The sequence below is a fragment of the Poecilia latipinna genome, unplaced genomic scaffold, assembly GCF_001443285.1.
Source record: "Poecilia latipinna isolate Pla-1442-1.1 unplaced genomic scaffold, P_latipinna-1.0 Scaffold859, whole genome shotgun sequence".
In the NCBI taxonomy this organism is placed as follows: Eukaryota; Metazoa; Chordata; class Actinopteri; order Cyprinodontiformes; family Poeciliidae; genus Poecilia; species Poecilia latipinna.
This window is the reverse complement of record NW_015113475.1, coordinates 26,957-40,556: the sequence shown is the minus strand read 5'-3', so window position 1 is coordinate 40,556 and position 13,600 is coordinate 26,957. Positions and strand designations below refer to the sequence as shown.

The 13,600-nt window shown below is 41.1% G+C and overlaps 1 protein-coding gene and 1 long non-coding RNA gene across 15 annotated transcripts in view; both read left to right on the top strand.

The window, feature by feature from the left end:
* LOC106956946 (peripheral plasma membrane protein CASK-like) overlaps positions 1-13,600 on the top strand; it is a 36,116-nt gene extending 22,516 nt beyond the window's left edge. For 2 of the 14 annotated variants that reach the window (XM_015048065.1, XM_015048064.1), the window contains 23 exons: positions 752-927; positions 1,765-1,887; positions 2,135-2,218; positions 2,469-2,568; positions 3,130-3,147; positions 4,893-5,017; positions 5,262-5,339; positions 5,417-5,497; positions 6,297-6,485; positions 6,566-6,644; positions 6,714-6,799; positions 7,193-7,261; positions 7,341-7,409; positions 7,525-7,560; positions 7,820-7,858; positions 8,306-8,502; positions 8,614-8,729; positions 9,413-9,493; positions 10,765-10,845; positions 10,925-11,127; positions 11,795-11,878; positions 12,146-12,172; positions 12,385-13,600. In XM_015048065.1, coding sequence (XP_014903551.1) covers positions 752-927; positions 1,765-1,887; positions 2,135-2,218; positions 2,469-2,568; positions 3,130-3,147; positions 4,893-5,017; positions 5,262-5,339; positions 5,417-5,497; positions 6,297-6,485; positions 6,566-6,644; positions 6,714-6,799; positions 7,193-7,261; positions 7,341-7,409; positions 7,525-7,560; positions 7,820-7,858; positions 8,306-8,502; positions 8,614-8,729; positions 9,413-9,493; positions 10,765-10,845; positions 10,925-11,127; positions 11,795-11,878; positions 12,146-12,172; positions 12,385-12,561 — 2,318 coding nt within the window. In that variant the 3' untranslated portion in view covers positions 12,562-13,600. The remainder of the gene's footprint in view (positions 1-751; positions 928-1,764; positions 1,888-2,134; positions 2,219-2,468; positions 2,569-3,129; positions 3,148-4,892; positions 5,018-5,261; positions 5,340-5,416; positions 5,498-6,296; positions 6,486-6,565; positions 6,645-6,713; positions 6,800-7,192; positions 7,262-7,340; positions 7,410-7,524; positions 7,561-7,819; positions 7,859-8,305; positions 8,503-8,613; positions 8,730-9,412; positions 9,494-10,764; positions 10,846-10,924; positions 11,128-11,794; positions 11,879-12,145; positions 12,173-12,384) is intronic. The other 12 variants (XM_015048066.1, XM_015048067.1, XM_015048068.1 and 9 more) reach the window with 12 other exon arrangements.
* Positions 9,502-10,764, top strand: LOC106956948 (uncharacterized). Its single transcript, XR_001426861.1, has 2 exons — positions 9,502-9,833; positions 9,894-10,764. It is a non-coding gene; the product is annotated as an uncharacterized LOC106956948 (long non-coding RNA).

Here is a 13,600-nt window from a genome sequence, read left to right as displayed (position 1 = left end):
GTTCTTAGTTCAACTTTTTAATCGTTTGACGCTAAACTGTCAATTTTTTGCTAAAATAAAATTGGTTTGAATGATCAGAAAAATCCCAGAAATCACCAAAGAACTGACTTTTGCTGGAACATCAATGTGTCAAAAACCTACACTTTGAATTTGGTAACAACTGCACAATGATTCTCAACACTGTCAACTAGTTTAGAAAAGGGAAATCAATATGGCAAAATAAAAATATTGTGTCTGTGCCAAGAAAACCTTCTTATCAAAATACCAGAATGTTGTAAATGGCTTTAATACTTGAGCTGCAACTTGTTTTCTTTCTACACAATATGCATTTTAATTTCATTGTAATTTATCACATTTGGCTGATTAAAAGCTGCTGCAAGTGTAAATCTTCCTTCTAGGGGAAAAAACATCTCTGCATCTCAATCTCCTCCTCTTCCTTTTCATCTTTAATCTGTGTGATTCAACTTTTCTGAAGTTAACCAGACAGGAAAACTGAAATTGCTCATTTTGTTATGCTAGTGTGGTGAATGTGGTCTTTAAAGCAAAACACCTCTGTACAGAGAAACACTCATTGCATTTTGTATCTAAACACAGGCCAACTAAACCCAACCAGTCCATTTGTTGCAGCTGTTGCACTTTCACATCCTCTACAGTCGTTATCTCTTCACAACCTCTGCCTCTGATTTAATTTCCTCTCTTGATTCCTCGTGGCTGTGTTTTATTGCCGTGTGTCTTTCCCTCCCATCGTCAGGTCGGGTCGGTACGCCTCACTTCATGGCCCCGGAGGTGGTGAAAAGGGAACCATACGGTAAACCCGTGGATGTGTGGGGCTGTGGGGTCATCCTCTTCATCCTGCTCTCCGGCTGCCTGCCTTTCTATGGCACCAAGGAGCGCCTGTTTGAGGCCATCATTAAGGGCAAATACAAGGTAATGCATCAATGTTCAAAACTTTTGAAAAATGTCATAAACAGTCACACTAGTAGACGTTAAAGCTACATAAATCACTGGCCCATCATATTTTTGCTCATTGTCCCTTACCTGTTCAAATGCGTCACTAGAGGAGGCCAAAGCATGATTTGGTTTTGTCATGTCTAAAAAAAAAAACACTTCAGAAGATGGATCAAAGCTGCACTGTAGGTGTTACAATGATGAAACCAGAGGCCAAACATTTAACCTGACCCACTCCACTGTGCAACTGTCTCTCTTTTTCATGGTCAAAGTGGGCAAAATTGTTTGACTCAGCTGTAAAATAAAAATCAGAAAATTGATAGTGATGTTCATATCACTCCCTTCTTCTTTTCTAAAGATCAGAGTGGTAGGAAATCTTCTTTAAAACATCAGTTTAAGTTTTTTTTTTTTTTTTAATCTCTATTTTGGTCTGGACCTTAACTAGGCCATTCCCACATTCTATGGTTAACCAAAGCAGCTCTAGTTCTGTTTCTAGGGCTGCTATAGGGTTATACAATAGGGTGTAACTTTGTTTCTGTTTATGTTTGGACATAACACCGACCATGATTCAACCACCATCATGTGGTGGCGATTATGGAGGGCAACTTGTTCTGTTTTTCACCATATGAGGCCAAAATCGTGATAATTTGAGCAGGCAACCTTCTCTCACATGCTTGCGGTGTTCTATATGTCCCTTGTGGTGAACAAGACTTCTTCTTTTTGCTTTCTTCTAAGAGTCGCAAATGTTTTCAAAATCGACTTTTTTTTTCTTGTCACGGTGACAAGTTTCAGGTGATTCTGAACATGTTTGTGCAGATGAACCCTCGCCAGTGGGCTCACATCTCTGAGAGCGCCAAGGACCTGGTGAGGCGCATGTTGATGCTGGACCCTGCAGAGAGAATCACGGTCTACGAGGCCCTGAACCACCCCTGGCTGAAGGTGAAACACACACACTGGTGCAACTGGTGTTAAAAATGTTCCTAAATCAAATCAGCAACTACAAAATAAGAATAAGGCAGAAGGAGGAAAGGTTGGCTTTTCACAGTCACCTTTCAGACACGGGCTCTTTTTGATGCTGACTCAAAAAACACTTCCTCTCGCTCAAAACCACAGCGTTGCTTTCACATCCATTCCATACAGCTGCAGCCTCATCTGCTTTTTTATCTCTGCACGTTTCCAACTCTAGGAGAGGGACAGGTACGCCTACAAGATCCACCTGCCGGAGACGGTGGAGCAGCTGAGGAAGTTCAATGCCAGGAGGAAGCTGAAGGTCAGCAGACTGCTGATTTTGAAGCCCAGATTAGAAACTAGTAGGATCAGCATGATTGGTGATAAGAGGAAGTGACACCTCTGCTGCTCTGTGCAGCTGCCTTCAGTAACCCACATTTAGATTCTTGGCAAAAGCTTTTCTCTGAACGAGTTAAGAGGGGGAAAAAAGTACACCCTCTTGAGGTTTCATGCACACAAGGGTCTGCGCAGGTTTCATGTAGTACCTGTTTGATCTGCTGTCTGTTTCACAGGGTGCAGTGCTGGCTGCTGTTTCCAGCCACAAATTTAACTCCTACTATGGGGACCCTCCAGAGGAGCTCCATGACTTCTCAGATGACCCCACCTCCTCAGGTAAACCAGGTCGCCACCTCATCTTGTTCTCCCCATCAATATACACACCAGTGTGTGCAGTAAATAAAAAAAAAACAAAACAAAACATCAATTTCAACACTTCTGGTTTCTTCCCTGGTGTGACGGTCAGCTGTAGCAGCAGAACTTCCCTGTTGTAATGGAAAAATGTATATTACCCAACAGCCTCACTTCTCTGTCTCTTCCTCTGACTTTCACTTCCTGCAATAAGAAGTCTCTATATTGGCATATTGAAACCCTGTGTGTGCGCTCTCACATCCTGCAACAAAGAGCAGGCGTGTTTTAGTGTCGCCTGATGAATGGCTCAGCCAGACAAACTAAAAGCATCAACCGTGTCCGTCCTGCTGAGGTCGGCACTCTGTAGCAACCACACTTCCTTGAGGTTTATTTTAGCTCCTGCAGAGCTCCAGACAGGTTGACCAGCTCTAGATCCCTCTGTTTTCCCCTCAATCTCTAAATCCACATGTTGCAGCAAACCTCCTCTAATCTTAGCCTCTCTTTTTTGTGGTGTTCTGTTTTTTTTTTCTGCTCTGCTGTCTGTAGGACTGCTAGCTGCTGAAAGTACGTATCCCCCTCCTACCCATCCTTAGAGTGTTCTCATTGCACCACTTTGCATTATAGATGCATTTTCCTTCATGTTGGTGTTGAATGATGCAAACACTAACTCCATCCTCCTGTGTCTCCCTCAGCGTTTATTTTTCTGTCTACCCTTTTGAGAAATCTGATGTAACCTTTTTTTTTTCTTTGATTCCAAATGCTTTCCCTCTGAACCGTAAAGACGATTTGTTTACACGCATCTTTAGAAAAACTTTAAGAACAGAAATCATCAGTATAGATATGAATTTGCTTTATATTAATCATGTGATGCATGTAAACACACATGTACAATTTTTTTCATACTGTTATTAATGAGTAAATTTGCATGCTTGCCCCTGCTGTATTTTGTTTTTCCCTTAAATGCAACCATGGTGCTACATTATTAAATTAGACTTCTTTATATCACCTCTTCAGCTGCATTTTGTGCTAAATTTTAATGTAAAGTTGGGGAAAATGTTGATCTAACCATTTAACAGAACTTCTTTAATTTTGTTTTTTTAACTTCGTTCATCTAACATCACCCATTATGATGCCACCTTTAAGCTGAATTAATATATGTGACTGGATACATTTTTAAATAATTGCTCTTTTGGAGCTTTGGATGTAGCATCTTGTAAAAAGTATTCATACTTCTAGAACTTTTGCACAAAGTCTTTGCACATAGAGGTCAAAGGTTAGCAACCTTTGCAATGCAAAGAGTCACTTTTGACCTCACTTCTACAAAGTGAAATTTGTTTAGAGCTGCAAAAAAAAAAAAAAGAATAAATTATATACACATTTTATTAAATGTGTATATAATTTTGAAGTTGACCTAAAATGCTTGTTTCATCATAGTGAGAAAAAAATGACAACTGATTGAACTTTTTCCATAAATATAGAAAATGAACTAATATCCATAGGCCATTTAACATAAAGCACATAGTTTGAAGTTAATTTTAAAGACTTCTGTTGATATTCTATGCTTGAAAATATACAAGATAAAATAACTTCTAAAATTACATTTTCTTATTGCTTTTACTATTAAACACTTCTTCTTTGGTTTTATGAGTCACATGCAGTTCTTGCATTGCAAAACATGACCTAGGCCAAAAGGCCAAGCAAGCAGACCATTAGAGAAGCAAACAAGAGAAAATTTGAGCTAGAACTTTAGAAGTATCATTTTTCTTGTTACCAGTTTGTCATACAAAATAGATTAATGTGATAAAAGTTCAAGGTGTGTGAATATGTTTGATGTAATTAGCTGCTATGTGCAGTTTAAGGTTTATCTTAGAGGGTGTGTGTTCCACAATCCATAAATCAGATCCCAACTCTTTCCTGATTTATTTTCCACATATTTTTCTTGAGTGTACTGCCCACTGCCCCTTTCCCAAACTGTGACTTTTTGAAGTGACTTTCCTCTGACTTTTCTATTGATGCCATGTACCGCTGTTTCTCTGGTTTTGCTGCATGTATGGGCGATGCAGCAGGTACTTGGGGGTTAAATAGTTTTGTGTATGTGTGTTTTTCTGTGTTGTGACTCCTTACTTTTGTGCTCTTTTTTGTGAGTGGCACTTTTTCCTTTTGCTCGTTTGTAGATGTTGCAACCTTTGTCTGTGACTAGATGTTTGGTGTTTTCGTGTTTGTCTAGTGCTGAATGCTTTGTATCTTTGTGAATGTTTATGTTTGGCTACAGTCAGGATGATGGTATAACGTGTGCATGCATGTGTGCTCAGGGGCAGTATCGCAGGTTTTGGACAGTCTAGAGGAGATTCATGCGTTGACGGACTGCAGTGAGAAAGACATGGACTTCCTGCACAGCGTCTTCCAGGATCAGCACCTCCACACCCTGTTAGATGTGAGTTCATCTCAACCTTTTTCCTCTTTTTTCTTTCCTTTGGTTTATTTTGTTTGCATTTCCTTTTAACTCATGTAAAGCACTTTGAATTGCCTTGTTGCTGAAAATGTTCTATATAAATAAAATTACCTTACCTCTATAATATCAAAACTGCCCACTAGGTGTCAGAATCAATCAGGAATATGTTTAAATTGTTGCTTTTGTTGGCATCCTTGGTCTGTATTGTCGTCATTATGTTTTTCAGCTGTATGACAAAATCAACACCAGGTCGTCCCCTCAGATTAGAAACCCTCCAAGTGACGGAGTGCAGAGAGCCAAAGAGGTGAGGCAGTCGATTTTCACACGCTATCCATTTTATGATCTAAACGCTACAAAATAACACACCTAATGTCTGCGCAGGTACTGGAAACCATCGCCTGTTACCCGGAGAACATGGAAGCCAAGGAGCTCAGGAGGATCCTCACACAGCCGCACTTCATGGTAGGATCATTTAACACAACAGCCACTCCTAATTCTCAAAGAGATCCATGTTGCGTCGAGTGTGGGCTTATTGGTGTGTGTTACTGTGACCCGGTGTGTCAGACGCCAGGGCTCTTTTGACAATCCACACAAAGCTGCTTAGCACCTGAGCTTGGCGAAGCCCCAGTGGGTGATAGACGCATGCAGAGGAAGCGACGCACAGAGCGAGTCATTAGGTGCTCTGCTGTAAACCTGAATACGGTGTGGTTACATTTTGAGATTTTGCTGTGAGAACCGCCGTGAGAAACGGGGAACTATTGTAGGTCCTGAACAGACCTGAGGAGGACGCTGTTGAGTCTGGAATCTGTGAAGAAATCAAGGTAGTAAAATGGCTTAGTGGCTTGTTTTTAACTCTTTATTCAGTTGTGTAGATGTGTTTTTTTGTTTTTGTTTTTTTTTGTAAACTAAGGCTAGTGGTTGTATTGCGCTGCTGTGGTGGCATCATAAGGTGTGTCCCTGTGCTGAGCCAGTGTGTGACCCTTACCAAAGCCGTCACGCCTCAGATTTGGTTCAATCCAATTAGGCTGCTCTGCTCTCTGACCCGAACAGACTCGGATTGTCATCCTGACAGACATTTTACCTCTGCTGCTAGCAGAGTGAATGCAAAAGGATTTAAAGTGGCAGCATGAGGAAAACCATGCCTCTCCTAATGTTAGAATCTCTGATTTCTCATTGACGTAGTGAGGCAAATGGCTATGACTTGGAATATCCGGTTGTTGTTCTGCGATCTCAGCCTTCTGGATGATCTCTGCCCACCCAGGCTCTGCTGCAGACACATGATGTGGTGGCGCACGAGGTTTACAGTGACGAGGCTCTGAGGGTCACCCCGCCACCCACTTCCCCTTACCTGAACGGAGACTCCCCAGACAGCACCAACGGGGACATGGACCTGGAGAATGTGACCAGGGTCCGGCTGGTCCAGTTCCAGAAAAACACAGACGAGCCAATGGTTTGTAAATAGAGAAACACACATTTTACATTTCGTCATTATGATCTTCTGTGGTTGATCTGTTCCTCTTTGTGTTGTAGGGCATTACTCTTAAAATGAATGACCTCAACCACTGTATTGTGGCGCGTATCATGCATGGTGGAATGATTCACAGACAAGGTATGTGCTCATTAGAGTTTATCCAAGTCTTTTCAATCTGGATCTATTTTAATTGCATTTCTTCCTCAGGGACGCTGCATGTTGGAGATGAGATTCGAGAGATCAATGGCATCAGCGTAGCCAATCAGACGGTAGAACAGCTGCAGAAGATGCTGGTACGTCACATCACCCAAGTTAAATATTTAAAACGGTTTTTGTCCAGTATGAACTATAGAATGAAAGTGAGATTTTTTTAGCACTAATTTTCTGTGAGAGTAATTCAAAAGCACCACAAAAGTTCTTGGTAAAATCTGTAAATTGTTCAGCTAAATTTTAGAAAACACAAGTCTTAATGTCGGAAAATTAACTAGCAGTTTTATCAAACCTCCTAGAAAGTTTGAGGTAAGTTGTATATCTAACTCTCTTACCTCCAGGCAAAAAAAACTAACAGTAGTTAGTGGTTAGCCTATGTGTTATGTAGTGCTACCAAGATGCGGATTTGCATATCTCAGTGATTTTAGTTTTGTTTTTTGCTTGAATGTTGAAATGATGTAATCTGATCTCCACAGAGGGAAATGAGAGGCAGCATCACTTTTAAGATTGTACCCAGTTACCGCTCCCAGTCAATGTCATGTGAGGTACGGCAGACAGAATGAAGGTTTTCTTTCTTGCGTCCGACGGGGAAATAATTTGTTCTTTTTGGATTTGCTGATGCAGAAGGAGTCGCCAGATTTGTCTCGCCAGTCACCTGCAAATGGTCATGCTAGTGTCACCAGCTCCATCCTGGTATGTTTGACTCATTTTCTCTCTTCAAATTTTAGAAGGATTCAACACCTTATGAGAAAAGTGTATCAAAATAAAAGCATACCTTATCTGACTGCATATTTTTGTTCTCCCTCAGGATTTGCCTTCGACGATTCAGCCCAAAGGCCGTCAGGTGAAACTCGCTGTTCTATCTTAGCATAGCTGCACTCTAGTCTGTCGGTTCCCCTCCTTGCAATTTTTCTAAATGTGTACACAAGGCAGGCTTCTTTGATTGTATTCCAACATCACACACACAGACGTATAAAATGCAGTACGGATATTTGTACATAACATCCTCTAATGGGTCCCCATCACACTTCCTTTGTTTATGAGCGCCAATTTTCTTTTTCTACTGCATGATACATGTGTGTGTGATGCTCTCAACCCCTTAGATCTCCAGACCTGCCATCAAGGACAAATTGTCCATCAAGGTAAGAAGTAAAACCAAGTGGATCTCCCTCCCTCCCCCACCGTTTTTTTGTAGAAGTAGATCCCAGCTCCCGCCATTTCACACTGCACAGTTTGGTACGTCATCACAGTGTTGTTCTGATCCCGTGCTGCTTCTCAAACCTTCACTAGTGGTGGTGAAAGGCCACAAAACAATTGGTGCACACGCCATCAACCCAAACGGACACATCCGCAGGCAAAGACGCAGAACAGCTCTTCGTACAATCATCTCTGTCCATGTGTGCGCTTCTCTTCCTGCTTCGGCTTATATACACCTGAGCTTCCAGTAGCTTTCTTTCTTAACAATTTTGCAGTTCTCTTTTTTTTTTTATACAAGCAGCTTTGCAAATCCTCTTCTCTCATGACTGCAGGATCATTCTGTGCCATGTCAGTAGGTAAAACACTCGGGTCTCTCTGTGTTGCGCCTGCAGATTTACGTACGTGCTCAGTTTGAGTACGACCCGGCGAAGGATGACCTTATCCCTTGTAAGGAGGCAGGCATTCGCTTCCGCGTTGGCGATATTATCCAGATCATCTCCAAGGACGACCACAACTGGTGGCAGGGAAAGCTGGAGAACACCAAGAACGGCACGGCAGGCCTCATCCCCTCGCCGGAGCTGCAAGAGTGGTGAGAACAATTTAAAAAAAAAAAAAAGAAGTCTTAGAATTCTTTAAAGAAGATGTTTAAAATATGTAGAGATAAATTTAAGTTAAAGTTACGTTGCTTTTGTGTCTTCAGGCGTGTAGCGTGTATAGCTATGGAGAAGACCAAGCAGGAGCAGCAGGCCAGCTGCACCTGGTTTGGCAAGAAGAAGAAACAGTACAAAGATAAATATCTGGCCAAGCACAACGCAGGTAAGAAAAACGACTACCTCTTTTTAACTTGCCTGAATGTTCATACAATAATAAATATGTAAAGATTTGAAAGTAGTGAAAAGTTTGACTTGTGAGACAGGATTTAACCTCTTTGTGCTTCTCAGTAGTGCCAGTTGTTTTAACGATGCAGTGAAGTGTAGCTGGTCCAATCACATTGCTGCATTTAGAAACGGTTCAGACTGCATGTGTGTTTTCCCTCTGAATGCCCTGCGCTATGCTGCTGAGTTTTTAAGTGACTAACAGCTTGTGCTGTTGAAAGTTTGTGGTTAATGTGTTTTTAGTTGAATTGTTCTTTTATTAACCCTTCCGCTCCCACCCCTTTGTCCATATTTCATGCCGTCTCTTACCCAATGACATGGCTGCATGTAAGTAAAGTTCGGTGTTCTTCCTTCTCTTTACTCTTTGTCCTTTTTCCTAATGTTTCCTTGACTTTGAATGAGGACTGCTTTGTTATAAGATGCTCAGATGTGATTTGTTAAAAGCAATGTGATTCAGATTGATCTGTTTTTCAATCTGATTGAGGCTTAGTTGCAAATAGGACTGATTAAGTAGTGATTAAGTACGTGATCGGGGCTTCATTGTTTTGATATAACTAGTTATTAAATATATATGAAGTTACCACGAACAACCGTGCTAATGTAGCCTTTTCCTCTGTTCTTCAGTGTTTGATCAACTAGATCTGGTGACATACGAGGAGGTCGTCAAGCTGCCGTCGTTCAAGAGGAAAACACTTGTCTTGCTTGGTAAAAAAAAAACTGAAACAAGATGTAAATTTGTTTGAAGTCATAATTACCTGTAACGAACGCTTGAAGTAAATCAACTTGTGCTCTGTTATGAGTTTTATTGTTCTAATTACTTCAAAAATATTTCTTTGGTGTTTTTCTGTGTACTTTGTCAGAATCCATCAGTGAACTAATGCCAAAACGGGTCACAGTTTGCTAATTGGTGTTTGTTTCTGAAATTTTACATATAAGCTACAACTTGTGTCCACAGTGTAGTTTGTCCAATTTAAAAGTGAGCAGAGTATTGTTTAGTTGTGGATACAATCTGAAGCAAAAATTCACAATTACTCCCAGATTCTTGGTTTCCAACTAATTAATTCAGACATTTGCTGCTTCACTGGGTTGTTGTAGTGGCCCATAGCATTTTCTTCAACATTTGTTTCCTCTATTAGTTTCTTCTTCAACTGAACTAAAACCACTTTTAACAGTAACGCATTAAGAGACTTCTGCAATCAGCAGAGCTGTGGTAACAGCACTACAAAGTACTGAGTCATGGAGTCTTAAACCTGAAAGCATATTTTCCCACACTTGTCTAATTGCATTTCAGTTTCTAAAAGGAGATTAGAAGCCCACGTGACTTGTAAGAGTTATTAACATTGTGAATTAAAATGCCAAACTTACAAAGTATCAGGGCAGTGATAAATGAAATGTGGGGGGGAAAAAATGTGACCATGGAAATTTCTGCCAAAAATGATATTCTGTGATGTCAAAACGTTTTAAATTTGCATGAAAAATGGCAGAGAGAAAAGCCTCTTAAATGTTCCCAACAAAAACTCACACATTTGTAACACAAGCTTACACTTTGGAAAAATGGAGATGCACATCTCAGAAATGCAACACTTCAATCTTAAGAGGCATTCTGGGATTTTCTGTCACAAATGTCCAGCGTTGTAACAAAAGAATTCCATGCAAAGTTTTCACTTTGCAATGTAACAGAATATCCTTTTCTTTATACAAATGTACAACTTTTTGACATCAGAGAATATTCAAGGTTTTTCAACATTTAGTCCTCTGTGGCATTTTTTTCTTTGATCTACAATGGCCTAAAGAGTGTCTTGGAAACTTTCAAATAAATGCCAAAAAAACTTGCCATACGCCAACTACAACAAAAGCTTTCTCATTTTGAAAGTACTACACCATTTATGTCAAGTCTACCTTAGTTTAGTTCTGTGTTCAGAGCCATTTGTATTCTTGTTTAAATGAACCCTCTGATGTCTTGCGTAAACATTCAGGTGCTCATGGAGTTGGAAGGCGGCACATCAAGAACACACTCATTGCCAAACACCCAGACCGCTTTGCCTATCCAATTCCTCGTAAGAACATGCAGATGTTTTAGGTGGTTTTTGCAACCTGTCCTTGAATTGACACCCACCCATTTGTCTCTGGGTTCAGACACCACTCGGCCTCCCAAGAAGGACGAGGAGAACGGGAAGAACTACTACTTTGTGTCTCATGACCAGATGATGCAAGACATCAGCAACAACGATTACTTGGAGTACGGCAGCCATGAGGACGCCATGTACGGAACCAGGCTGGAGACCATCAGGCAAATCCACGCTCAGGGCATGATCGCCATCCTGGATGTGGAGCCGCAGGTACTCCAGGAGGACGTTCCTGTCAAAAATGAACAAATCTTTCAAACTTGATACAAGAAAAAGTCACTGTCGCCTATCAGTCTGGAAAGGGTTCAAAAGACATTTCCAAATTGAAACTATGACCCTTAAACTCTTCTCTGAAAAATAAGTAAAGTTTGATGTTGTATTCACTCAGTTATATTAATGATATTAAAAATGTTTCAATCTAAAATATTGAACAAAAATGCAAAAACAAGCAATCTAGGGGAGATGAAATACTGTTTTCTCAAAACTGCATGGAGAGAGAGAGTTGATTTCTTTAGAAATATTTCACTTTGCAACATTGACAATCTGGCAATAAAGATGAAGTAATTAAGCACTAAATCTACAGAGACGTGAGTGACTTACTTTGGCTCTGGGGCGGCCTTCACAATAGATAATAAATATGCAAATTAAACGCTTTTAGTTTTAAAAAGTACATGTCAACCTGATAATTTTTCCAGGTTACTGGCAATTTATTTTAAACTCTGTCTCTTGGTTGACTCCGTTACGACCAAAGACCTATTAGTGATAAGATAACAAATCTTATCGCTAATGGGTCTCTATGCAGGCGTCATTAATTAGACGTCAGCCATCTGTCAGTGAGACAGAATAACATCTTTAAGTCGAGCTTTTTCTTCCCCATCAGGCATTAAAGATCCTGAGGACCGCAGAGTTTGCTCCGTATGTTGTTTTCATTGCGGCCCCCACCATCACCCCTGGAATGACTGAGGTACGGTCTCCCATATCTCTGATCCTGCTTGTTTACATACGTCCTACTTCTTAGTTTGGATTCAAAAGCAATTCATCAATCATTGAGATTAAAGGAATATCTTAAGAGAATCAAGCTGCCAACTGAATTCAAACAAAGAAAACAAATGTCAAGCCACCTTTTGCTAACCTTTTTCTTTCTTTCATGCTTTATCTCACTATAAATATCCTGCTTGTTTTAAGCATGTTTGTATTTTCTTCGGCATGCTTTTTATCACTTGCACCTAAGATCCCAAAGTGGTGCAGAAAATTGCCTGTAAGTATGGATGTGTGAGTTTTGTCTGTAGTGACATTTCTTGTTCGTATTTCCCAAAAAGTTCCATTAGACCCTTATTGTGTGACTTGTAGTGTTACTCTTTCGTCTGAATACATCTTACCCCTCAACATTAAGGGAATTTTGAAGGTTTCCTCAGCAGGTAAATTGGAGGCAGAGTTGATATGTTTTCTATTCTGTCCTCCACCCCGCAGGACGATTCCCTGCAGCGGCTCCAGAAGGAGTCAGAGATGCTGCAGCGAACCTACGCTCACTATTTCGACCAGACCATCATCAACAACGAGATCGATGACACCATTCGCCTGCTGGAGGAGGCCGTGGACCTGGTGTCCAGCACCGCTCAGTGGGTTCCCGTCTCCTGGGTCTACTGACAAACATCCTCCCTGTCCTCCTCCCTCCACCAGGAATCTGAACTCTGTCGCTTCCTCGACTCGCATCTCTCATTAGTCTCGTTTCTGTAGATAAACTGATGTTTAAAAAGTGGGGAAATGAAGAACAATGACTGCACACTTCATCCCGCCTCCTACCCATCTCTCTCAATAGCCTGAAAGGCTCATTGACATGTACATATATACATATGCGTGTATATATAAATGATAAAATTACATGAATATGTTTCTGTCCTCATAGTCGAAGGTGGGGAGTGGTGGAGCAGTGTAGTAGATATTTTGTAATTTTCATTTTGTAATCGATGGATGGATGAAAATATTGGAAAAGGCAAAAGCAAGCATGACCATAAAACAGTCCTATGGAGTTGCCTGTGTGTGTGTTGGCCTTTTTGAAGGCACTTCTTGTGGTACTGTGTGTTCTCTCTAACATCCCCCAGACCCTTGGCCTCTGTGACAAACAAGCCGACCTTTGAAGCACATCTGAAGCTGCTACCGTGGCGACAACTCCCTGAGCTCTCAGTGTAGGTTTGGTTGAAGGAAAAAGCACTGCAAATCGGTTCTCTTCCCCCCCCCCCTTTATCTATTATTTCACTGACCCTCTGTGCCTTTCAGCCTGTTGAAGGAGCACACTGCATCCCTCTGTTGCTGTCGTTTCATGCCTCCCCTGACAAACCACTGACGGTCTATTGTTTACATGTCGGTTTGCACAAAATGGACCATGAAGAAACATTCAAAAAAAAGCGTACATTTTGTCACCTTGGCTTTGATTTTATTCTGCCCTCTTCCCCACAACGCAATCAGGAGGTACCGACACGATTCCTTAAGACACAATCAGCAGATGAAAAGCATCGACTTTAACAAAGATGGGCTCTAAAACTGGAAGATGACCCAAAACCAAAAGGAGAACCTGCCTTACCAGAGCCTGGAGGGGGCGGAAAACGTTCTTACCACCTATGCACACCCCTGGTTTCTGCCAGGCAGACTGCCACGACCGTGTTCTTCTAGCCCATCGGAGAGCCAT